The 25,304-nt window shown below is 41.7% G+C and overlaps 1 protein-coding gene across 1 annotated transcript; it reads left to right on the plus strand.

Moving 5' to 3' along the window:
- The first annotated feature begins 112 nt into the window (after positions 1-112).
- On the plus strand, positions 113-18,759 carry LOC5564182 (cryptochrome-1). Its single transcript, XM_001648448.2, has 5 exons — positions 113-682; positions 11,997-12,331; positions 16,594-17,258; positions 17,330-17,578; positions 18,319-18,759. The coding sequence occupies exons 1-5, from the start codon at positions 538-540 to the stop codon at positions 18,560-18,562; spliced, it is 1,638 nt and encodes a 545-aa protein (XP_001648498.2). The 5' UTR covers positions 113-537; the 3' UTR covers positions 18,563-18,759.
- Positions 18,760-25,304: the final 6,545 nt, after the last annotated feature.

Here is a 25,304-nt window from a genome sequence, read left to right on the forward strand (position 1 = left end):
ATTGCGGCAACAATACTCAGTCTGTATTTAAGTATATACATATTCTCGTACGTATAAGCTGCTTCTGCCAACAACGTGCCACTTGTTTGCGTGTTGATACTGACGATACTGTTGTTTATTACACATCCACATTCAGTCGATGTACATGAGAGAGCCATCAAACCCAGCTCACAGTCGCGATAGAGTGCTCATCGTGAAAACATCACTCTATTCCCCTATCATAAGCGACGTCTCGTTCGCTATGTTATAGTCCAAATCGTGCATCGTCGTCATAGAAAATACATCCAATTAGCAAACCAGAATTCGCATCAACATTCAAAATTGGATTTCTTTCGTTCCATGCCTGTGCATATATCTTGCAGTATCCGAAAAGTGAGAACTAATTACTACGCAATACGTAACATCCTGTGAGTGAGTTGAAAGGTGAGGGTAGTGTGAAGAAAGGCATCTTCCGATTCCGAGTAAACAGGTGATTAGCGAAATCTCCCTAACCAACATCAGTGCCAGTGCGGTACCCTTCATAGGCGCAGGAAGAAGATGACAGTGAACAACATTCTCTGGTTTCGCCATGGGCTCAGGTTACACGATAATCCCAGCCTGCTGGAAGCCCTTCGCAACGATGGCACCGGGTCGGAATCCGTTCGACTGTATCCGATATTCATCTTCGATGGCGAAAGTGCTGGTGAGTGAACAAATCGCTAAGATATCTCATAACCAATTAGCGGGGCAAATTTTCGGTCGTAGTCATTCGAAGCGTTCAATGCTATCGGCTGAAGGCTGATAACATTTGCATAGGATTCTATTCGTATTAGGGTGTCCCAGGAAAAATATCTATGTTCGAAGAATTATGGTGCTCAACCCTAAAATGGAAGCCCGTATAGACCTGTAGGAATTTTTTTTAAATTTTTATAGGGAAAGTGTACCAGTTATGGCTATAGTGGTTCCCTATTTGGCCATATGTGTTTTCTCGAAAACTTTCACATTTTTAATATTTTTGAATGTTTCAACATCAAGATATATTTGATATCAAACTACTTAAACTCACAGAATGATTGAAATTTTGAAGATAATCAAATTTTCCCGTATGGCGAAGTAGGGAACCATTATGTCCATAACTGGTACATCTACCCTATATGTTTTATTTTAAACATAACATTTTTTTATATCTCGGTGTTCTGTGGTAGGCAACACTATGATTCTAATTTGATGAAACTAAATAAAGCTTTTATTAACGTTTTGTTAACAACATATTTCATTTCATTTGGGCCCAGATAGCCGTAGCGGTAAACGCGCAGCTATTCAGCTATACCAAGCTGAGGGTCGTGGGTTCGAATCCCACCGGTCGAGGATCTTTTCGGGTTGAAAATTTTCTCGACTTCCCAGGGCATAAAAATATCTTCGTACCTGCCACACGAATACGCATGCAAAAATGGTCATTGGCATAGTAGCTCTCAGTTAATAACTGTGGAAGTGCTCACAAGAACACTAAGCTGAGAAGCAGGCTCTGTCCCAGTAGGGACGTAACGCCAGAAAGAAGAAGAAGATATTACATTTCATTTGCCGTAGCAGTTACGAATTTTTCAGGTGAGTTGATTTCACCTGCTTATAAGAGAGAAAAAAACTTTCAATTTACTTAACCTAAATATATAACGCATTAATCGTGGCAATAGAAGACAGTAACGATTTTTGTCTAAAATTATTAAATATTTTATTTGGCAATAATACCAATGGATTGGATTCAACAATGGATATTCTATGTAACTCATTGGTATTATACCAGGGAGGAAGCCTCAGAATCATTTTCAAAATTTTATTTTGAATCCTCAGCAGAGCTTTCTTCCTGGTATTACAACAGCTAGTCCATATTGGTTCAGTATACAACATGACTGGCCTGAAAATTTGTTTAAAGATAAAAACCTTGTTCTTAAGACAAAGCTTCGATTTTCTGTTAATAAGCTGATACAGACATTTCATATATTGTCAAATAATGAATGCCCTCAATGTGATTTTTGAAAGTTAAATTCTTATCTAGGGCATATGCTAAATATTCAACATTATCTGACCAATTTATTGGAAACCCTCTCATCGTGATAACATGTCTACTTGAAGGTTTCAAATAAAAAACCATTTTTGCAAGTATGAAGAAAAATATCCAAACTCTTTTGCAATCTACTACCTACAAATGACACGCAGGCTTCGTCTTTTGGGTAAGAGGCCTGTGACATCCGTGAACAAAGATTTTTAACATCCCTGAGGTAAGTCAGATGTGAAAATATTGTATAATACTGGTCCCAAAATGCTGCCTTGAGGAAAACCAGCTCTTACAGGAAGTCTTTTAGATCTGGAGTTCTGATAATAAAACTGAAGTGTACGATTTGACAGATAACTTTGGATTATTCTCACAATGTATGTTGGAAATTAAAGTTTTTTTTTTATTTTACAACCAAGCCTTCATGCCAAACACTGTCGAATGCTTTTTCTATGTCTAGAAGAGCAAGACCAGTATAAAAGCCATCAGAATTGTTGGAACAGATCAATTTGTTACACGCAGGGATTGAATCCTGAGAAAATTGAGTGAATCGCTCACGTATCGCTCTCTGTAACTATCATAACATGCTGCTTATTATGAGAGACTGTTTATCGTATACTGCTACAACTTTGATCAGATTGGGGGGATAGTAGTGTATGATAAAACCCCTCTGAACATGCTCCAAGCCTGGGGGACACTATTGCTATTGGAAGTTCGTGGATTGTTTATCGTGCCAGTAAAGAAAAATACCTATCCCCAACGGTAAACAAGCGAGTAAAATGGGTTTTATCATCGCTCTCTCTTTGGGGCTCTCGCTCGCTGCTTCCATTTATCAGATTTGTTACACCTTGCGATACAATGACGATCGTGGACCGCAACAGATGGGATGTTTTTCTTTGCTTGCTTTGATCGTGCTTCATATTCAAATGAGAGCGAATTCTGCAAAGCCTGGTTACACGTAAAAGTTGATGAGTGATCGAATGTCCATGGCGGAATCCGAACTGTTCATTGGCAAAAATTGAATTTTCGTTGATGTGGACCATCATTCTGTTCAAAATGACCTTTCCAAAAAGTTTACTGATGGAGGAAAGCAAACTGATTGGACGATAGCTAGAAACTTCTGCAGGATTTTTGTCTGGTTTTAAAATTGGAACAACCTTAGCATTTTTCCATTTGTCAAGAAAATATGCTAATTGAAAACATTTGTTAAATATATCAACTAAGAATGATAAGCTACTTTCTGGAAGTTTCTTGGTGAGGATATAGAAAATTCCATCATCGCCAGGAGCTTTCATATTTTTGATTTTAATAATAGTTCTCACTTCCTTCAAATCAGCCTCCCAGGAATTTTTAAAAACGTTCTCGTGTTTGAGAATATCGTTTTGTCTCAAATTCCGAACAGATTCATATTCCGAACACTCGTCTTTTGTATGGCGATTTGGTTGAAATGTTTCGCTGAAATATGTCATCAAATTGCAAGGAAATGGCAGTCAATTGCAATCCAATTTTAACGTCTTCCAATCTATTTTATACCTTGGGAGTAGTGATGGTTCTCTAGTTCGAGACCAGTAGAACTAGCTCAGATAAATTGATCTGTAAAATTATTCATTTGAATACGATTTATTCGTGCTGTTCACAGAATGAACACAGTGTTCGGTATTTGAATCAAAATGTTGTTCCATACTTTTACTTAAAAACAATACTAAACAAGTTCAAATTAACAACCGACAACTAACAATTAGACTTTGCGAAGAAATACACATTTTCACGAATATCTGCTAATTTATTCCCATCAGATGCATTTGATGTCACTGTTGGCCTTAAGTGTTCGGAATATGAGTCAAAACGGTATATAGATTTTCCGTGGGTAGATACTAGACTGGTCCTTAAACAAAAAAGTGGCAAAAACTCAACGGGGCACCCCTTTGATATGTGCCTTAGGGTAAGAAAATAGCTCTCTAAAAATTTCAACTCATTTGGTTGCTCCCCCAGCTGGCGCATTCAATTCGAAGTTTGTTTGGAATATTTGTTTCAAATATATTGAAAATTGACCCTATGCCACTGTTTCGTTCCGTAGACTAGTAAATCGCATTCAATTGAGCCCAGAATGACAAATTCACTAGTTGGTACCCTAATGAACATAGTTGCAAAAGTTTGTATCTGGTTTTAAGCTCATTTTAATTAACCTTTCAGTAGTTGAAAGTTAGGCTTAGATCAGCACTCCCGTACAACCACTTACCGTTTTGTCTCAAATTCTGAACAGACTCATATTCCGAACACTCGGTTTTTGTATGGCGATTCGGTTGAAATGTTTCGCTGAAATATGTCACCAAATAACAAGGAAATGGTAGTCAATTGCAATTCAATTTTAACGTCTCCAATATAATTTGTACCACGGGAGTAGTGGTGATTCTCTAGTTTGAGACCAGTAGAACAAGCTCAGATAAATTTATTCGCGAATTTATTCATTTGAATACGATTTATTCGTGCTGTTCGGAATTTGAAACAAGTTGTTCGGAATATGAGACAGAATAAACACAGTGTTCGGCATTTGAATCAAAATGTTGTTCCATACTTTTACGTTAAAACAATACTAAAATTTATTAAATCAACATTATTATTGGTACACCCAACAGCTAACAGTTAGACTTTGCGAAGAAATTAAAATGTATACAAATATCAGCCAATTTATGCCAATCAGATGCAATTGAAGTCGTTGTTGGCCTTAAGTGTTCGGAATATGAGTCAAAACGGTATATGCATGCACCTTGTACTGCATCTTACCCACACTGAAATGAATTTTATTGTAGAAACTACTGAATCCATAGTAAAATTAAGAACTGCACCAACGATTTTCAACCGACTACATTAATCTGTTAACTCTACCAAAACATAGTCAACATCACTACACAAGAAAATTTCTTCTGTTGATTTTATCCAGAGTTGTAGTATTTTTGACTAGAAACATTCTTGATTTGAGAAGTTTAGCATCATTCTTTTGACCACACTGTGTTGTACGGTGGGTGTCACGGATTGAAATACAATGCTTTGTAGTGGATGCTACTATGGACATAGTCAAATTTACTGCACTGCTCAGTGATTTTGACCAGATTATAGTAAACTTAACAGATTTTTGTAGTCGCTTGAAAATCGTTGGTGCAGTTCTTAATTCTACCATGGATTCGGTAGATTATACAACAAAATTTGTTTGCGTGCAGCGTCATAGGTGGCTATGATACGCTTAGTGGCAACCACCCAGCTATGTTGAAGAAATACCAAGCATTATTGCAAATCTACTTCAGATAGTTAAAACACCAACTTTCTCAATTTTAATCATCATACAACCTTCTACAATATTGTTCGCTATGGTATCAAGTAGTGTTTTTGACATTCTGGGTTCAATTGAACGCGATCAACAATTGTCCTGACCCAAACAGGAGATGATGTGCTGTTTCCCATATGTGTGAGCTGAAAATCCCATATTAACTTCAATTCAATTGCGCCAGCTCATGGAACGACCAAATGAGCTGAAATATTCAGGAAGTCCTCCTCTAACCCTAAGAAATAATCCTAGGGGCACCCCGTGGAATTACACAACTTTATTTTTTTCACATACTGAGCTGGGCCAGTCTAGTAGACACATTCGAAGTTAAAAGATTCGAACGGCTACCCGACGGATTAAAATTAGTTTGTGAATGAGCATGATTATGATCTTCCTGATGGGTTACTTACTTTTGTTGGCTCTACGTCCTTCAAGACATGACCTGTGCAACAATGTTACGCCAACTAACTCGATCCATGGCTGCTATCCTCCAATTTCTCGATCGTCCCACACTTCCAAGATCCTGCTCCACTTGGTCAAACCACCTAGCTCGTTGCGCTCCCCTTCGTCTTGTACCGGCCTGATTTGAGGTAAACACCATTTTTGCGGAATTGTTGTCCGGCAATCTCACAACGTGTCCCGCCCATTGTACCCTTCCAGCTTTGGCGACTTTCTGGATACTGGGCTCACCATAGAGTTGCGCAAGGTGGTTCATTCTTCTCCTTCATACGCCGTTTTCACATACTCCGCCGAAGATCGTCCTAAGCACACGTCGTTCAAAAACTCCTAGCGCTTGCAGGTCCTCTTCGAGCATTGTCCACGTCTCATGCCCGTAGAGGACTACCGGTCTTATTAGCGTCTTGTAATGGTACACTTAGTACGGAAGTTTACCAGACCGCAAGGTCTTGTGGAGTCCATAGTAAGCACGACTTCCGGCAATGATACGTCTTCGAATTTCTCTGCTGCAGTTGTAATCCGACGTTATCCGAGGTAAACAAATTCGTCCACCACCTCGAACTCATCCCCGTCGATCGTCACGCGTCTGCCTATGCGAGCTCTATCGCGCTCGGTTCCTCCAGCCAGCAGATATTTCGTCTTCGACGTATTTACCTTCAATCCAACCCGATCTGCTTCACGTTTCAGCTTGGTATACTGTTCAGCAACCACCTGGAACGTTCTTCCGACAATGTCCACGTCATCAGCGAAACAAATGAACTGGCTGGATTTATTGAAGATCGTGCCCCGCATGTTGAAGCCCGCCCGTTTCATAACAGCTTCTAGCGCAATATTGAACAGGAGGCAGGAAAGACCATCGCCTTGTCGAAGTCCTTTGCGTGATTCAAACGGGTCCGATAATGCTCCCGATATCTTCACACAGCACTGTACACGATCCATCGTTGTTTTGATCAGTCTAGTCAGTGGAAAATCATTCTCGTTCATAATCTTCCATAGCTCTTCGCGGTGGATGGTATCATAGGCCGCTTTGAAATCGATGAATAGGAGGTGCGTAGGAACTTGATATTCGCGATACTTTTGGAGGATCTGCCGCAACATAAAGATTTGGTCTGTCGTCGGAAGATGATCTGAGCAAGCACTTTATAGGCTGCGTTAAGAATAGTGATCGCTCGATAGTTCTCACATTCCAAATTGTCACCCTTTTTGTATATTGGGTATATTATTCCCTCCTTCCACTCCTCCGGTAGCTGTTCTGTACCCCAGATCCTGGCTATCAATCGGTGCAGGCAAGTGGCCAACCTGTCCGGGCCCTTTTTAATAAGTTCCGCTCCATTACCATCCTTACCAGCTGCTTTATTGTTCTTGAGCTGTTTGATAGCATCCTTAACTTCGCCTATTGTGGGAGTGGGCACGTCTCCCTCATCCGCCGTTCTGATGAAACCATTCCTCCTGCTGTCCTGATCTTCCTCCTCTGCGCCGTTTAGGTGTTCATCGTAGTGCTGCTTCCACCTTTCGATCACCTCACGTTCGTCCGTCAAGATACCTCCATCCTTATCTCGGCACACTTCGGCTCGCGGCACGAAGCCTTTGCGGGATACATTGAGTTTCTTGTAGAATTTACATGTTTCTTGAACAGCTGCTCCATTTCTTCGCACTCCAATTCTTCCAGGAGGCGCTTTTTATTCCGGAATAGATGGGTTTGCTGTCTTCGCTTCTGTTTGTATCGTTCCACGTTTTGACGGGTGCCTTGCTGCAGCATCATCGCCTGCGCTGCATTCTTCTCGTCCAAAACCGTCTGACACTCCTCGTCGAACCAATCGTTCCGTCGATTTCCTTCCACGAACCCAATGGCACCTTCCGCTGCGTTGTTAATGGCTGCTTTAAGACTACTCCAACAGTCCTCAAGAAGGGGCTTCGGTGAGCTCTCCCTCTTCCGGCAACGCTGCCTCAAGGCTTTGCGCGTATTCAGTTACGACTTCGGGTAGCTTGAGTCGTTCCAGATTGTACCGTGGCGGGCGTCGGTACCGAATGTTGTTCACAACGGAGAGTCGTTGGCGCACTTTAACCGTCACAAGGTAGTGGTCCGAATCGATGTTTGCGCTGCGATAGGTTCTGACGTCGATAATGTCCGAGAAGTATCTTCCATCAATCAAAACGTGGTCGATTTGCGATTCAGTCTGTTGGGGTGATCTCCAGGTGTACCGATACGGGAGGCTGTGCTGGAAGTAGGTACTACGTATGGCCATGTTTTTGGAGGCGGCGAAATCACTCAGTCTAAGGCCGTTTTCGTTCGTAAGCTGGTGAGCGCTGAACTTCCCTATAATCGGTCAAAATTCCTCCTCCTGGCCAACCTGAGCGTTGAGACTTCCGATAACGATTTTGATATCATGGCTTGGGCAGCCGTCGTATTCATGTTCCAGATGCGTGTAGAAAGCGTCCTTATCGTCATCGTCACTTGCTAGGTGAGGGCTGTGCACGTTGATTATGCTGATATTGAAGAAACGGCCTTTGATCCTCAACTTGCACATTCTGTTGTCGATTGGCCACCACCCAATCACGCGCCTCTGCATTTCGCCCATCACGATAAAAGCTGTGCCCAGCTCATGTCTGTTGCCGCAGCTCTGTTAGATGGTATAACCATATCTATACGTATGTACCGTCGACCCTTTCCAGCAAACCTCCTGCAGCGCTACGATGTCGAACTTGCGGACCCTCAATAATTCGGAAAGAATGCGGGTACTTCCCAAGAAATTGAGAGACTTACAGTTCCATGATCCGAGTTTCCAATCGTTAGTCCGTTTTCGATGCCTGGGTCTATGCCGATTGTTCCGGTCCATATTTACATGGTATGCTTCCTGTACTGATGATTTTTACGGTTGGCTTGTAAGGCCTGCACCAACCCCCTGTCTCGCCGGAGGATCATCGTGCACAGCACTGTTTAGAGTCCCACGCTGGCACTAGGACGATGATCAGCCGCTCCTAACATGGAGAACAGACGCTGTTTTGAGCCGCCCCTGACATGGAGAACAGACGCTCTGATAGGCTGCACCCTTAGAAGAGAGGAGTCCCCTTTCCCTGTCAGCATACGACCAAGGTCCCATCAAGGTTGGTTACCAGATCTTCCCTACGGTTACTCGTATCCCAGGTGGCACCACGGGGAGGTATGGATAGGAGTTACTGGACAAGAGGCTAAGGACCACAAATGGGGTCTATTTTATACCTGCAGGTTAGCGAAGTACCGTCGATGGCGGTGACAATGGGTCTAGGGGGTGAGATTGGGTCAAAACGGAAAAATATGATTTATGAAATATTTCAGCTAATAACGCTGATATTACTAAAATTTATAATTCATGTGTTAGGGAACATATTATTACGCATAATTCATCGCAACATCCATTTTTGGAAACAGTAGTTTTTGTTTACTATATCAATAAACTTGTGTGTTGAGGATAGATAAAATTTACAACATTAAATTTCTCCTGTACAAAGTATCACGCATGAACTTTAACCTTTATCGTTATATTGGTGGAAGTTTGGAAGTGTTTTCATTACATTTCACACGTATTTTCCGGAATTCATTTGATTTTTCCAAAAAAAAAATCATTTTTTTCGGTGCGGTGTCTAAAACATTAAAAATGGGGTCAAGCAAGAACGATAGTAAATGAAATTGCAAGTCCACTTTTTGGACATTTTACGGTGCCGGGTTTTATCTTTTTTCATTCAGATGTGTTTATTCTTTCGAAATATAGCATTTATGAAACATCAAACTAGTCTACTTGAGGATTCCGTGCATTGAATAACAATGCAACGCATTTTGACAACTTCTCTTGTTTCGTGTGCAGCAACATCGTAAAATGTTATCAAATGGATTTTTTTTAATTTAATTATTTATCAGTGTTTCCATATTATAGAAACATTTCACGGAAGTAAAAATGAGTTGGATCGCTGAAATACCGGGATTATGACGTCAACATCTGCCTGAAATGTATTGATCGTGAAATGTCGCACCGAAATTTAACTATTTGCGAAGGTTTAGAATAATCACTGTTTCAGTACACCTTTGGGGAAACTGAGTAGGCTTAGTGGCAATGGGAATGAGACTTTGAAGTCAATTTGAGGGAAAAAAAACAAGAAAATTTATGTAAACTTGACGATAAATGTTGGGTTTACATATTTTTTCTCATAGCTCTTCAATTTTTTAGTATAATCATTCTTTTAAGTGGCTTTATCATACTTGCGAAACATCTTATATATCTTTTCGTCTTGTTTGCATCGTATTTCATCAATATTTATCAGCTGTGAATGGTTTTGCAATCATATTTTCAAAAACAAGTTATTTCAATTACAAAGACCCAATGTCACCCCCTCTATGGGGTGAGATTGGGTCATTTTTCATTCCTTTGTGGTGCCGCTGTGAATAAATATTTTTCTTTGATTTTTTGTACCATCAAAGTACATACACACCAAATTTGAAGTTAATTGGAGTTAAATTGCGATAGTTATTCAATAAATGAATCGTATATATCCATTTTTGACCCATTCTCACCCCCAACGACGGTACCAATGGTACGCATTTTCTGATGGGTATGATTCCTAATCAAGCGATCGTTAACTGAAAAATGAGCATTGTTAGATACTCTACCAGGGAAAATCCGGAAACGACGGAAACGATATTTATCTGTGATATTGTCTTTCATCTGCCTGGCACGAGCCTCAACAACTCTCTTGCGGGCAAGACCAAAAATTTGACTTATGATTGCTCTTGCAATTGGCGCATAAGAATTTATCGGTATCTTCCTTCACTGGACAGACGTCCTTGGCGTGAGAAGAACCTCCGCAAATCATACATTTAGCATCCATGCGACAATTGTTTGTACCATGACCCCACTTTTGGCACCGACGGCACTGAGTGGGATTTTGGTAATTTCCTCCAGGTTTCTGGAAATGTTCCCATGTCACACGGACATCGAACATAAGTTTTGCTTTTTCTAAAGGTTTAATATTATTTAGTTCTTTTTTGTTAAAGTGAACTAAATAATATTCTTGAGAAAGCCCTTTCCGAACAATGCCAGATTGGGTTCTCTTTTTCATAATGATTACTTTGACTGGTAAAACTCCAAGTTAAGGGCTCATTCACAAATTTCATAACGCTAAGGGGGTGCCCTCGTGATCAAGGAATGACTTATACAAAATTTGTAAAATAGTCATACAAAAAGCGTTACGGGGAGGTGTGTGCTTGTCGAAAATGGTCATTTATGGCGTTATGAAATTTGTGAATGAATTCCTTGCTATTTGGATGGAAGCCCTGATTCCCCTAATGGAGTTCAAGATCTCCTGCCTAAATCCCCCAAATCAGGAATAACTGATAACGATTGGTGGCACTCTCTATTTCCTCACTTGAATCAAAGAGCTTGAGGCTGCTTCGATTTGATGTTCGGAAAATTTGTCTAGAGCATCGAACTGATTGCTCATTTCGATGCAATTATCAACATTAACGATTTCACTTTTGGAAGAAAGCGCGCTTTCCGGAGAAACGTCCTTTCTTCCATTTTTTGCCACGTTTAGTGACAATTTTAAATCCCGCTTTTTTTGGGAGGAAGTTGTGAATTCAGAGATTCACCCTTCCTTTTGCTTGTGGTTGCAACCATGTTCAGTGAATAAACGAAAGAAGACGTGACCTTCTAAGAGGTTTTTCTTTCCATGACGGTGTCCAGGGATGAATGTACAGAAAAATTAGAAGTTACAGGTCCAAACACGGATCGAAAAGGGATTAATAGTAGACAAATTAGTACTGAAAAGTACTGTTTTTGTAGCACTGAAAAGGGCTGTTGATATTGCTTTAGGTGGGTTTAAGAACATCCGAGAGCAAAAAGAATTTGTGAACGTATAGCACGAGGGTACGATGTTCTCTCAAGCAGTTGGGTTTGGAAACAATTGCACAAACGCGTTAAATTATGACAATTTTCATCAAAAATGACGATTTTTCATAAATGGATCTTCTGGAATCTCTGATTGCTTTTAAGGAACGCCGATATGTTCTAGAAAAATTATATAATTGAACATATTTTTCATTTTAATGTTTTAATTCTTCATGACTTTACGAACGTAGATTTTTTTCTGAGACACCCTAATTTATATATGCCCCATATACAATGTTTTCTTTATTTTTTGGCAATCTCTTTTTCGCAGGAACGAAATTGGTCGGCTTCAATCGGATGAAGTTTTTGCTCGAATCGCTGGCTGACCTTGACCGGCAGTTGCGTGAGATTGGAGGACAGCTGTACGTCTTCAGGGGCAACGCAGTGAATGTGATGCGTCGATTGTTCGAAGAATTGAACATTCAGAAGCTGTGCTTCGAGCAGGATTGCGAGCCCATCTGGAAGGCTCGCGACGATGCCATCCAGAACCTGTGCCGCATGATGGACGTCAAGTGCGTCGAGAAGGTGTCGCATACCCTGTGGGATCCGCAGCAGATTATTCGTACCAACGGCGGGATTCCGCCGTTGACGTATCAGATGTTCTTGGTAAGTATCGAAACATATGACATACATCTTGTTAGACGGACGCCCTTTCCGAATATACCACAGTTACATTCAGCGCAATTCAGAGCCAATCCTGAATTTAAATACCTGGATCAAATAAGCTTATCGTTATCTTATTTTGTCTATTCAAACTTTTTGACAATTATATGTTTCATTTGATAATTCGATTCCCAAATATTTGGAAACGCTCGAAAACCAATGAAGCTTTTTTAACAAGGGGTAAATCTGCAAACAGAGGCCTGGGAATGTAACTCAGGGAGTATGAGGATGTCGCAACACCGAAGACTATACGTGAGCAATTCTCGCTGAATTGCTCAAGTGTGTACAGAGTGCACAGACAATACCCTTGTCCTCAGACCCTTATCTCCCTGGAACCACCTTACGGTATTTCTTCATGGAGGGCCAGTGCATATATCACTTAACACAAGTAACAGAACTAGCTGTTTCTCCTAGCCCTTGAACAATGTTACACGGGACCAGCTTCGACAGTGCTAATCCTCTGCAGCCAACTCTTGGTCGGAGCGTCAAAGGCGCTGCAATTCTAGCATAATGTGACACAAGTAGTTACTGCATTTTAACACTCGGCATCCGCATACATTCTCTCTATTATTTAGTCGGGGGACGGGTCCTCTCCGCATCTCTCACAACAATGAAATGGGGGCAATCGAACACGACATGCTCCGCTGTTTCCTCCACACCAGCACAATTGTGGTACGCAGGAGAGGAGTTTTCTAACCGCTTTAGGTTTCTGCTCGTTGTAAGCGCTTTAGACCAGATTGATCCTCCGTACCTCAGTATGGAAAGCGCCACGCTTGCCAGTAGCTTGCGTTTGCTAGCAACTACAGCAGAGCTGTTAGACATCATCCTCGAAAGCACCGCTATACCCGTAGATGCCATTTTACAGGCATATTCAACGTGACTAGCAAAGCTGAGCTTGTCATCGATCATTATCCCAAGATACCTAAGGGATCGTTCGGACTGGTGCAACCACCTACCGAGATAAGCGAGGACTTGCGATTGTTGACCACCACCACCTCAGTCTTGTGACGGGTCAGTCTTAGTTTCCTAGACTTCATCCATTCTTTGACTATGGAAATAGAGTGCGCTGCTGTCAACTATACTTCCTCCATCGATTCGCCATAGACCACTAGGATGATAACGTCGGCAAAGCCAACAATCTTAACACCCGTCGGAAGGGTCAGCCTCACTACGTCATCGTACATCGCATTCCATAACACCGGGCCCAGGATTGAACCTTGAGGTACTCCCGCAGTAATTCGAACGCTTTTCTGTCCCTCTTCTGTGTCATACAGTAGAATCTTATTAACAAAATGGCTTTCTAGAAGCTTACACGGTTGCACCGGTACCTTGAGGCGGTGAAATGTGTTTTGGACGCATTCTTCACATCCAGAGTGACAACCGCGCAGTAACGTTTATGCAGTTTTATGCTCGATTGCCACCTCAGCTGCCTGAACGACTGACTGGATAGCGTCCAGAGTAGATTTACCTTTCCGTAATCCAAACTGGTTGTACGACAGACCATCCGCACTTTCCGTATACAGTACTAGCCTGTTGAGGATCAACCTCTCCAATAACTTGCCCGTCAATAGTAGTCAGATGGGTCTATATGCCGACGGGTCACCTGGTGGTTTCCCCGTCTTTGGTAGTAGCACCAATTTCTGTCGCTTCTATTCTTTCGGGAAGATTCCATGAGCTTGTCTGTGCTTGAACGCTGCATAGTTGCATCGTGCTCCTGAACATGTTCGGATCCGCGTTGAATGCTGCTTTTAGGGTAGTATTCGGGATACCATCGGGTCCCAATTCCTTATTTGACTTGAATGATTTCACGACTTCTTTCAGCTCTTCGTTCGTCACTCTCGCCACTTCTTTGCCTTCATCTGCCGCATATGGCGCGGGGGGTCATGGGCTTGGGGGGGGGGATGCGGGAAGAGTACATCGACTATCGATCGCAGTAACTCGGGCGACTTCTCTTGGCGTCACCTCATGGCCTCGAATCGGCACTCTCGCACAGACTTTCAAAGCATGCCCTATTGACTCTTGATTTCCTTCTTGAGAGCCAACTTTGCCTCTCTGAATGCTGCACCGCGTTCTTTTCTTTGTAATTCTGTACGTGCGCGTTTCATTCTTTGTCTAGCCCGAAAGCAGATTGCTCGAAGATTTGCAATTGATTCGCACCACCAGTACACCAGCGGCCTGTTCTCTCTAGAAGGGGCTTTTCTCGGCATGGGATAACCACACGCTCGTGATATCACAGCAACTAAATCTTCACCATTTAGGTCCACAGTGTTCCGTTCGTGCCTCAAGGCTTCAGTGAATACTTCGCCGTCGAGGCGCACTGTTTTCCAACCTCGGGCTTGGGTCGAATTACATCATGCTGCCTTCCGCCCGTCTAGTTTTATACTAAAGCGAGTATAACCGTCAACAACGCGCCAGTTCATGGTACCCTTAAGGTTAGGACTACATAACGTCACGTCGATAATCGATTCTGCACCATTTCTGCGGAAGGTACTCACTGTGCCACCCCACTCCACTGCCCATGCATTAAAGTCACTAGCTATCACTACTGGCTGCCAATTAGCCAATTCGGCTATCAGAATCGACTACCATGGGGGCGCGTAACAGCTGCAATAGAACACGCCGATGGTTTTTGCTATCATAGAACCTTCATTTTAGATAGATACTACTTCTTGGATAAGGTATAGTCCTGTCATCCCTATATCTGCTAGCAGTTGAGACCTATCCGCAATCCAGTTCCAGTTGTTGGCTGGTATGCGGTATGGGTTCAATAGTAACACCACAAAGGTCTTCGTTTCCGAGACTGACTGTCAAAACAGCTGCGGGGCTGCATCACAGTGGTTCAAACTCAACTGTATTACTTCCGTTTTGGGTGCTTTAAAACTCCGCTTGAACCCGAACATTTGGTCCGCCCGTTAAGTGTCCATTGTCTGCTCTGTCGACACATATTGGGCACTTAGCGATTTGCTTACAATCGCTTGCCCTATGGCCTTCAGTGCCGCATTTTCTGCACATCTTATTTCTTACGGAACCATTGCAATTTCACGACTTATGGCCCTTCCCGAAACACTTGAAGCAAACTTCATGAGGCTGTTGTATGCAGAGCCGGCAAACCGACCAGTATGCCCAAGTTCTTCTCTTTGTTGGCCTCTGTGACCGGTAGCCTGATCGCCGCCACCTGAGTGCCCTGCGGACCCTTCCTAAGGTGGATGGACTTACTGGCTACGTCGATATCACACTGCTCTTTGAGGGCAGTCGAGACCTCCGCTGCATCGGTGATTTCATCCAGATTTTTACACTGGAGAGTCGATTCTGCAGTCAACGATCTCTCATCGACCTTGTCGCCAAGTACTTCTTGTGCTAGTTGCTTATAAGCTGCACCCTTTGACTTGATGTCGTTCCTTAAGACTAGGATCATTTTACCAATCCTAGTCCGCCTTATGCTCCGCACATCTGCGCCCAATGGCGTTAACTTCTCCATGCCCACATCTGCGATAACTTCTCCGTGCTTCGCATAGCCTACAGAACCTCGGCGTATTTTGCCTCCTCCGCTCAGATAACGAGGGCCTCGCCTAAGTTCCTACGTTTCACTGTCTTCGTTTTAGCATTCTCCTTGGTCTCCGTTTTTGGTTTTCTCTGTTGTTTATTATTTCCAACTCGTATCCACGGGTTGCTGTTGCTTTGCGCCCGTGGTTCCTGAGGATGTACTACCTGATTCGAGCTGACCCGGCTCTCTTTTTGCTTGGTGTTGGCCTCTCCACTGTTGCCATGTCCTCTTGATCGCGGAGCTTGGCTCGTGCCAGTTTTTCCGCTCTGGTGAACGGCCGCGTAGGTCACTTTTCCCTTAGTAACCATACGTCTTTTCGCCACGTATTCATCCTCGGAAGGTCCCCTCTATCGCATCGCGTATCGAATCATATCATCTGATACATTCGCGTTGTCTATGGAGGAAAATACTTCAGTCTGGCACGACTTAGTGTCTCTTTTGCCTTTTACCTTGCCAAGTTGTGTCTTGGGTTTCAGCTTTGCAGCTAGGACTGACTGTCGCAATTTCAGTAGACTTGTTTTCAAGTCCTTGCTGATATTACTTTTGCTCTTAACAATTGTGGATGCCTTGTACTGAACTGTTCAAGTTTATTAAAAAAGCTCATCCAAACCCCTAACTTCCAGGGTTGTATTTAACCCAATATATTATTCCCTATTTCCAGCACACCGTCGATATCATTGGCAAACCGCCTCGCCCGGTGGCCGCACCCAGCTTCGAGTTCGTCGAATTCGGCACCATTCCGTCGATTCTTGCTCAGGAAGTGAAGCTGCAGCAGGTTCGCAACCTTTCGCCGGAGGACTTTGGCATTTACTACGAAGGCAACCCGGATATCTCCCACCAGCAGTGGATGGGCGGAGAAACTAAAGCACTGGAGTGTCTTGGCCACCGACTGAAGCAGGAAGAGGAAGCATTCCTGGGCGGGTACTTTTTGCCCACCCAAGCCAAACCGGAGTTTCTCGTGCCGGCCACGTCGATGAGTGCCGCGCTACGATTCGGGTGTCTTTCCGTGCGCATGTTCTACTGGTGCGTCCACGACCTGTACGAGAAAGTGCAGGCCAACAATCAGTACCGGAACCCCGGAGGACAACACATAACGGGGCAGTTGATTTGGCGCGAATATTTCTACACCATGTCGGTGCACAATCCGCACTACGCGGAAATGGAAGCCAACCCGATTTGTTTGAACATTCCTTGGTATGAACCGAAGGACGACTCGTTGGACCGCTGGAAGGAGGGCCGAACTGGATTCCCGATGATAGATGCCGCTATGCGGCAACTGTTGGCCGAAGGGTGGTTGCACCACATTCTCAGGAACATCACTGCCACGTGAGTTATTCACTCAGTCAATGCATTTCATTGCTACATCTTGAACAATCCTTGATCCCTTCTCCTTGCAGATTTTTAACACGTGGTGCCTTGTGGATCAGCTGGGAGGCCGGAGTGCAGCATTTCCTAAAATACCTGCTCGATGCCGATTGGTCAGTTTGCGCCGGCAACTGGATGTGGGTTTCGTCGTCTGCATTTGAGAAGCTACTGGATTCGTCCTCGTGTACCTCACCGATAGCGCTGGCTCGGCGACTCGATCCCAAGGGGGAATACGTGCGCCGATATCTGCCGGAGTTGAAGAACCTGCCGACGCTCTATGTGTAAGTTTCAAACTATGTACTTGACAACACAAGTGCAACTATGTTAGGGCTGGTAGCAATTTAGTGTCTTCAAAATATGAACTTTAGAGACATAATGCCTGAAAAAGAGTACGAAAAGAAAACATGAGCGTGAGCAGAGATGACCGCTTCATAATTGCAACTCCGTAATTAAACAGAACAATCAAAGTTGCACAGAGATTTAATCAATGGGGCTCGGGATTAGCTTGCCATTCTCAATGTGCACAAATCGAGAGCTCAAAATTTTCAAGTCAATGAGGGCGCCGACCACGCCCATACGGTTATTATGGAAAGGAAGGAATGTTAGTTCTCCAACCATTGTTACTAGAGACCGAATATACCTCTTCATCTCCACAGTTGTTATTGGAAAACTATTGTGTTAGTAGGATAAGTGCTATTGTTTGAAAAAACCCGAAGTTCGTAGACACAAAAGTCAATCTGGACAAATTGTGAAAAATAATGGAATCATTCTGTTGGGCTTCGATCCCACGACTTCCAAAACGCTAGACTGGGCGCGCTAATCAAATACGCCACAGAACAGGTAATAATTTCTTCAGCGCCGTCGGCCAAACTGAATCCACAGTCTGCCACGACCCCACATTCTGCTTCACAAATTACATCTCCTTCGGCTCTCTTAGTTTGGCATCGACTCTTCCAAGCGTGCCTACGAACAGGCTAAATATTGTAAACCGTGTACTCAACTAAACTTCCTTTCATTTCAGCCACGAACCATGGAAGGCGCCGCTGGACGTGCAGAAGGAGTGCGGCTGCATCGTTGGCCGGGACTATCCGGCACCGATGATCGATCTGGCGGCTGCCAGCCGGGCGAATGCCAATACCATGAACAGTATCCGCCAGAAGCTGATGGAACGGGGTGGATCTACGCCACCCCACTGTCGCCCTTCGGATGTGGAAGAAATCAGAAACTTCTTCTGGCTTCCGGAGGATGTGGTTGCTGACTGTTAAATGTGTCTCTACCTACCTACATATACTTACGATGTTGATTGTCGTGCCGCCGGATGTAACGATGTGCCAGTAATGAAGTCAATTGATGTCATTATCAACGAAAGAGCTTATTGTTGGAAGACGTTTATATTTTGTGGTGGAAAGTTTGTAACGTGTTTTTACTATAATAAATTTTCAGAAAAGTAAAGTAAAGTAAACCAAATCCATGAATGATCTAGTCATTATTATTAGAAACAAAGTAAAAACAATACTAGCAAATTCCGCTGAAATTGAAGTGTACTGATGTATTTACCGTAAACTTATTTACTGTATTTTCTTAAATCAACTGCAGTTGGTTCAATAAAGGATTTTACGGTAGTGAAATAAATTTTGTTTTTTTTTCTGGGAACGTGAGTAAAATTGTATTGAAATTTAAAATGGCAAGTGCAGACATTAAGCATAACTGTTTCAATACTCTTTATTTTTTCTGCCTTTACGCTCCAACTTGGACAGAGCCTGCTTTTCCAGTCGCGGCTGAAATTATTTGGTTAGTTGGCTGACACATTTGGTATTAGCCGATGAGTCCTTCTACCTTTAGTGGAGTTAACCCATTCCTGCTGCTAACTTCTGACCGTTGCCTCTTTACACGAGTCGTGGACTCCTCTGGTACCTCTTTCGTTGAAGCATTGAACATCTTCCTTGATGACGGCCTCTTTAGAAATCATTCGATATGCGCTTGCTACTCTTAAACATATGACTCTATACGTGCTTTCCAACCGTTTTAGGTTTCTGCCAGTTCTAAGCACTTTTGACCAGATTGGTCCTCCATATCCTAGAATGGATAGCGCCACGTTTGCCAGCAGCTTGCGTTTGCTGGCAATTACAGCAGTGCTGTTAGCCATCATCCTCGAAAGCGCCGCTATAGCCGTAGATGCCCTTTTACAGACACATTCAACGTGGCTAGCGAAGCTGAGCTTGTCATCGATCATTACCCCAAGATGCTTAATGGATCGCTTGGACTCTATAATGCAATCACCTACCGAGATAAGCGTCCGTTGCTCGGACTTGCGCTTGTTGACCACCACCACCTGCTGTTAACTCTACTTCCTCCATCGATTCGCCATAGATCGCTAGAGTGATGTCGTCGGTGAACAACCGTCGGAAGGGGTAGCCTTAGTACGTCATCGTACATCGCATTCTATAACATCGGGCCCAGGATCGAACCTTGAGGTACTCCCGCGGTAATTCGAACACCTTTCTGCCCCTTCTCAGTGTTATACAGTAGATTTTTACCATCCTACCAGTACCTTGAGGCGGTTAAGTGTGTGGGCTTTCGCATTCTTCACATCCAGAGTGACAATCGCGCAGTAACGGATGCCGCACTTTTTATGCTCGATTGCCACCTCAGTTGTCTGAACGACCAACTGGATAGCGTCCATTTATCCTTCCTGAATCCAAACTGATTTTTGGACAAGCCGTCAGCACCTTCCATATACCTGTTGAGGATCAATCCCTCCAACAACTTGCCCGTCGTATCTAGTAGACAGATAGGTATATACGCTGACGGGTCACCAGGTAGTTTCCCCGCCTTCGGTAGTAGCACCAATTTCTGTCGCTTCCATACATCCGGAAAGATTCCTTCACCAATGCAACGTTGCATCGCGCTTCTGAACATGTTTGGATGATACGGGAAGAATACTTCGATTATCGATCGCAGCAACTCGGGCGACTTCTCTTGGGGCCATACCATACCTTTTATCTTAGCCATTACCACTCTGTAGGCGTCATCCTATGGACTCGAATCGGAATAGACTATCAAAGCATGCCCGTTTCCGACTCTTGATTTCCTTTTTGAGAGCTAACTTTGCCTCTCTGAATACTGCACCGCGTTCTTCTCTTTGTCTTCCGTGCGTGCGCGTTACATTCTTCGTCTATCCCGAAGGCAGGCCGCTCGAAGATTTGAAATTGATTCGCACCACCAGTACATCGGTGGTCTGTTCTCTCTGAGAGGGACTTTTCTCGGTGTAGAAGCATCACACGCCCGTGATAATATCACTAGCTCTTCACCGTTTAGGTCCAGAGTATTCCGTTTACGCCTCAGAGCTTCAGTAAATACTTCGCCGTCGAAGCGCGCTGATTTCCAACCTCGGACTTGGATTGAGTTACATCGCACTGCCTTCCGCCCGCTATGAATATGTCCGTCATCAATTCGCCAGTTTAAAATAACTAAAAGGTTAGGACTACTGAAAGTCACGTCGATAATCGATTCTGCACCATTTCTGTGAAAGGTACTTGCTGTACCCACATTTGCCAGCTCTACATTACATTAGAAGGTGGTAAATTACTATTTACGAACTAACCCAGCGTTCACGTTCGATATGGAGGCTAGTCATATCGAATTCGTCCATCGTGCGCCAGAGTGTCGGACTCGAATCCACTACCGACTACATCCACCTTCGACCACGAGCCATCCCCCCCGGAACTGCCTCTTGGCATTACTTCATGGGAAAGGCTGTTGTGCTAACCAACACTGCTTCTTGCTTCGGTTCCTGCGTGTGACTCACGTACATCTTGTGCTTCTGTACACCCCTTGCTCTCTTTATACTGCATTTGGGGATGGCTTCACGCCAGGGCCATGTTTCTACTGCCGCTTCTGTGATTGCTACGCTTCGTTGCTCTGCTGCTCTGTTGCTCGAGCTCTCCAGGTTAGTTCAGTTGGATGCCGAAATCGGTCCAACGATTCCGGTTGGAGGGTAGCATAGTTGGAGGGAAGATGATTTTTTTAGAACAAAAGTGTTTTCGGCAAAATTGTTATATATAATAAGGACTACATTTTGAGAATAATTGATATTAGGATGGTTCAACAAAATATGGAAATATTTTTGCCAACTTTTATGCTTTTCATGTTAGCGCTTTGAAGTGTTGTAAGAAATTGTTCTTTGTTTAATTTTGAACAACTTCGCCGAAGACGCCAACATTGTAATGTCGAATTCGTTTTTGAACCCAGGTTGGAACTGGCGCAACCCGTTCTGAATCACAGTTTCAACCCCAACCCGATTCAGGTTCGACCGAACTACAATTAGCTTGACGTTTGTTTGTTTATGTGTTGATCACCGACCCAGTTCCTAAAAACGAAAACGACATAAGTCTACTATAACCCTTGCTATGGCGTTTTCAATGATGCAGGGTAGGGCGGTCCTTGAAAAATTGATATTTTGCCCATAACTTTTTTTTCAAATTCTATTAAAAATACGTCTTCTCAAAGTTTTAGAACTAGTTGAAACGCGCATTTTGGTGAAAGAATTAAGTGATTCTATTCATTCGTTAATGAGATATGACCATATTTATTCAAAAAAATCATATTTTTCAAACGATAATATCTCAAAAAGGGAAAAAACGGGGATGCAATTTGCGAAGGATCTGAGAGGTCTAACTTAAAAATTTGAACCTATTGTATTGTATATTGTATTTCTGGAGGATATTGGAGGATTTAGAGTATAATTTTGTTGTGAAAACGAGCATTTTTATTGAAAATTCATCATTTTAGTTGAAATATTGAACATTACGACAAAGTTCTGAACATAATTTGTTTGAAAACTGTTCAAATGAATATTTTTCAGCATATTATACTTGTTTATGTAATGTTTAGATTCATATTCCGAACACTTTCGGCTTACGCTGACTTGAAATGCAAATATCAGCCGATAATTACGAACTATTAAATTTCTTTGCATAAGTTAACAGTGAAATTTAACCTGAATTGAAGATAATAATATTAACATATCACCTTTTATTGTAAGTTTTTCGCAAAAGTATGCAACAAATTTTGTTTCCATCGCCGAACATTGTGATTATTCTACCACATATTCCGATCACTGCGATTAAAATTTCGAACAGCACGAATAAATCCTACCGTTTTGACTCATATTCCGAACACTTAAGGCGAACCGTGACTTCGAGCGCATCTAATAGTCATAAATTAGCTGATATTTGTGAAAATTGTTATTGCTTCGCAAAGTCTAACTGTTAGCTGTTCGGTGTATCAAGAAAAATGTTTATTTAAACTTGCTTAGTATAGTTTTTACGTGAAACTATTGTAAAACATTTTGATTCAAATGCCGAACACTGTGTTCAATCTGTCTCATATTCCGAACATCTTGATTCAAATTCCGAACAGCACGAATAAATCGCATTCAAATGAATAATTCCACAAACAATTTTATCTGAGCTAGATTTACTAACCTCAAACTAGAGAATCAACACTACTCCCAAGGTATAAAATAGATTGGAAGACGAAAATTTGAATTGCAATCGACTGCCATTTGCAGGTATTCTGATGACATATTTCAATGAAAGATTTCAACCGAATCGCCATACAAAAACCGAGTGTTCGGAATATAAGTCTGTTCGGAATTTGAGACAAAACGGTATTCATATAAATAATTTTGCAAATTAATTAATCTTCTGATTCATCTGACATCGAGCTAGAAAGTTATTACTACCGTAATTCGGGGTGTAGTTGATCAGTGGGGAGAAGTTGATCATTCCCGTACCCATATGTATGAACTGCCAAGAGAGCTATTATCCGTTTTGAATTACCACAAGTTGTGTCATATCGTATTACCTGATAGCTGCTCTTGATGTTTCTGAATTCGGTTCGTCGTTCAATACAGTTATGCCATGGAAAAACTGATTTTTAAGGAAATGTTCGATGAGCTGTTAAAAGGTTCTACCCCAAACATTCGTCTATTGCCAAGGCTATATAAAGACCCCTTTTAAATAAACTGTTTCGTACATTCCATATATGATCTGTGAACCCAGTTTTATATTTGCATTGAGGATAAAAAATCTTTTTCAGAGATAAAAATGTTCATTTTGTGAGCGAGTTGCCAATTTCAAAAAAAAAATTGCATACCTTTCTTTAGGCGTTTTATTTGGGGTATTCTGGATTTCATAATATTGAATTCTAAAATTGACCGATTTATCAACAACTTGTAAGATTTTTGAGACTCGATTCGGGATCAGTGATCCCAAATTTAGTAATTAGCATGTCTCTTTATTTTAGGAAACATGTCACAGTAATTGATCAACTTCACCCCGGAATCACAAATTCCACTTTTAGATTTCTAAAAAATATTTTTGTTATTATGATAACAATTCGTAAAAATTTCGTTTCTATAATTCGATAAACATCCATCAGTACAGGTTTTAAAAATATTGAGATGAGAATACATGCATCCTACTAGGAATTATAGAACAGAATCGCACAAAAGTGATCAACTTCACCCCATTTTACGGTACTCACAAGCTATAAAATAGGTTCGAACACATTAAATTTGAATTGCAATTGACTGCCACTTCCTGGGAATTTGATGACATATATCAATGAAATAATTCAACCAATACGCCTTACAAAATCCGCTTGTTTGGAATATGAGTCTAATTGAAGTATGTTTTAAATTATTAACGAAAAAATGTTTTGATTCGTTGTACATTTCCAATGAACAGGCTGTGTATGGTTGAAAGTGATTAAATTTGATTTAAAAAATAAATTATGACTATGGCAATCCTCTTTGGTTCAGTATAACAATTTGCAATTTATAAACATGAGCTTGAGCTTGGATAAGTTTACATTAAAAAAATAAAATGTTCAGCTTCATTGAACAGCATGTGTAAATGCTTGTAGAAGCCATTATTAAATATTATATTTAATACATTTCATACATATTATTACTGATGCATTAAAACAACTATCGTGAATACAAAGTTGCGATCAACCTCTATTACAAAAGGTTTGTGTTTGTTAGAGAAAAATTTAAAAAAATAAATATTCGTTTGAGAAGATTTCCGATGGTTTTGAATTTGTTTTAACAGCATCAATATTTCAGCTAAAATCATGAATTTTCAGTAAAAATGGTTGTTTTCACATCAAAATTATACTGTAAATCCTCCAATATCATCCACAAAAAAATATACCATTTGAACCTTTAAGTTAGACCTCTCAGATCCTTCGCAAATTGCATCCCCGTTTTTTTTTCCTTTTTGAGATATTATCGTTTGAAAAATATGATTTTTTTGAATAAATATGGTCATATCTCATTAACGAATGAATAGAATCACTTAATTCTTTCACCAAAATGCGCGTTTCAAATAGTTCTAAAACTTTGTAGAAGACGTATTTTTAATAGAATTTAAAAAAAAAGTTATGGGCAACATATCAATTTTTCATGGACCACCCTACCCTGCATCATTGAAAACGCCATAGCAAGGGTTAGCGGAATTTGGGGCAAGTGTGCCACCTTACGCAAATTGTTCTCTAACTTTGATTAAAGCTTATAAAATCCACCAATTTAGTCTCATAACCACTGTGCCATTTAAAAAGACAATAATTTCAAAAAGTTTCGGAGCTTCTCAAATATCATCCAACATAACCTATTTTTCAACACTATGGGGCAAGAATCAACATCGGATGTAATTCTACTTGTAATGAAATTTTCTTTATTTCCTATTAATATTACTCACAAAGCAGACACTAATCGATAATTTAAAAAATAGTTTTAAGTTTACCGTAATAAGGGGAGGCTTTATAACAAGGTTCAAAACAAGCGTAACTCCCTATTACTCAATTCGCATAACTAAAATGGTTAGTTTTGACTCCATGCAATACAATATATGTATTACCCTTATATTATGGCGAATATGTATAATATTAAACTAGATCAGCACTAAATAACGGTAAAATATTGGTGTAGATATGCAAAAC

This window comes from Aedes aegypti, chromosome 3 (assembly GCF_002204515.2).
Source record: "Aedes aegypti strain LVP_AGWG chromosome 3, AaegL5.0 Primary Assembly, whole genome shotgun sequence".
In the NCBI taxonomy this organism is placed as follows: Eukaryota; Metazoa; Arthropoda; class Insecta; order Diptera; family Culicidae; genus Aedes; species Aedes aegypti.

What these genes read in the sequence shown, in the direction of transcription:
- LOC5564182 (XM_001648448.2), top strand. Translation starts at nt 538, where the DNA reads ATGACAGTGAACAACATTCTCTGGTTTCGCCATGGGCTCAGGTTACAC. An exon ending in CTTCGATGGCGAAAGTGCTG is followed by an intron (nt 683 to 11,996) that starts GTGAGTGAACAA and finishes TCTTTTTCGCAG; the next exon opens with GAACGAAATTGGTCGGCTTC. An exon ending in CTCAGGAACATCACTGCCAC is followed by an intron (nt 17,259 to 17,329) that starts GTGAGTTATTCA and finishes TTCTCCTTGCAG; the next exon opens with ATTTTTAACACGTGGTGCCT.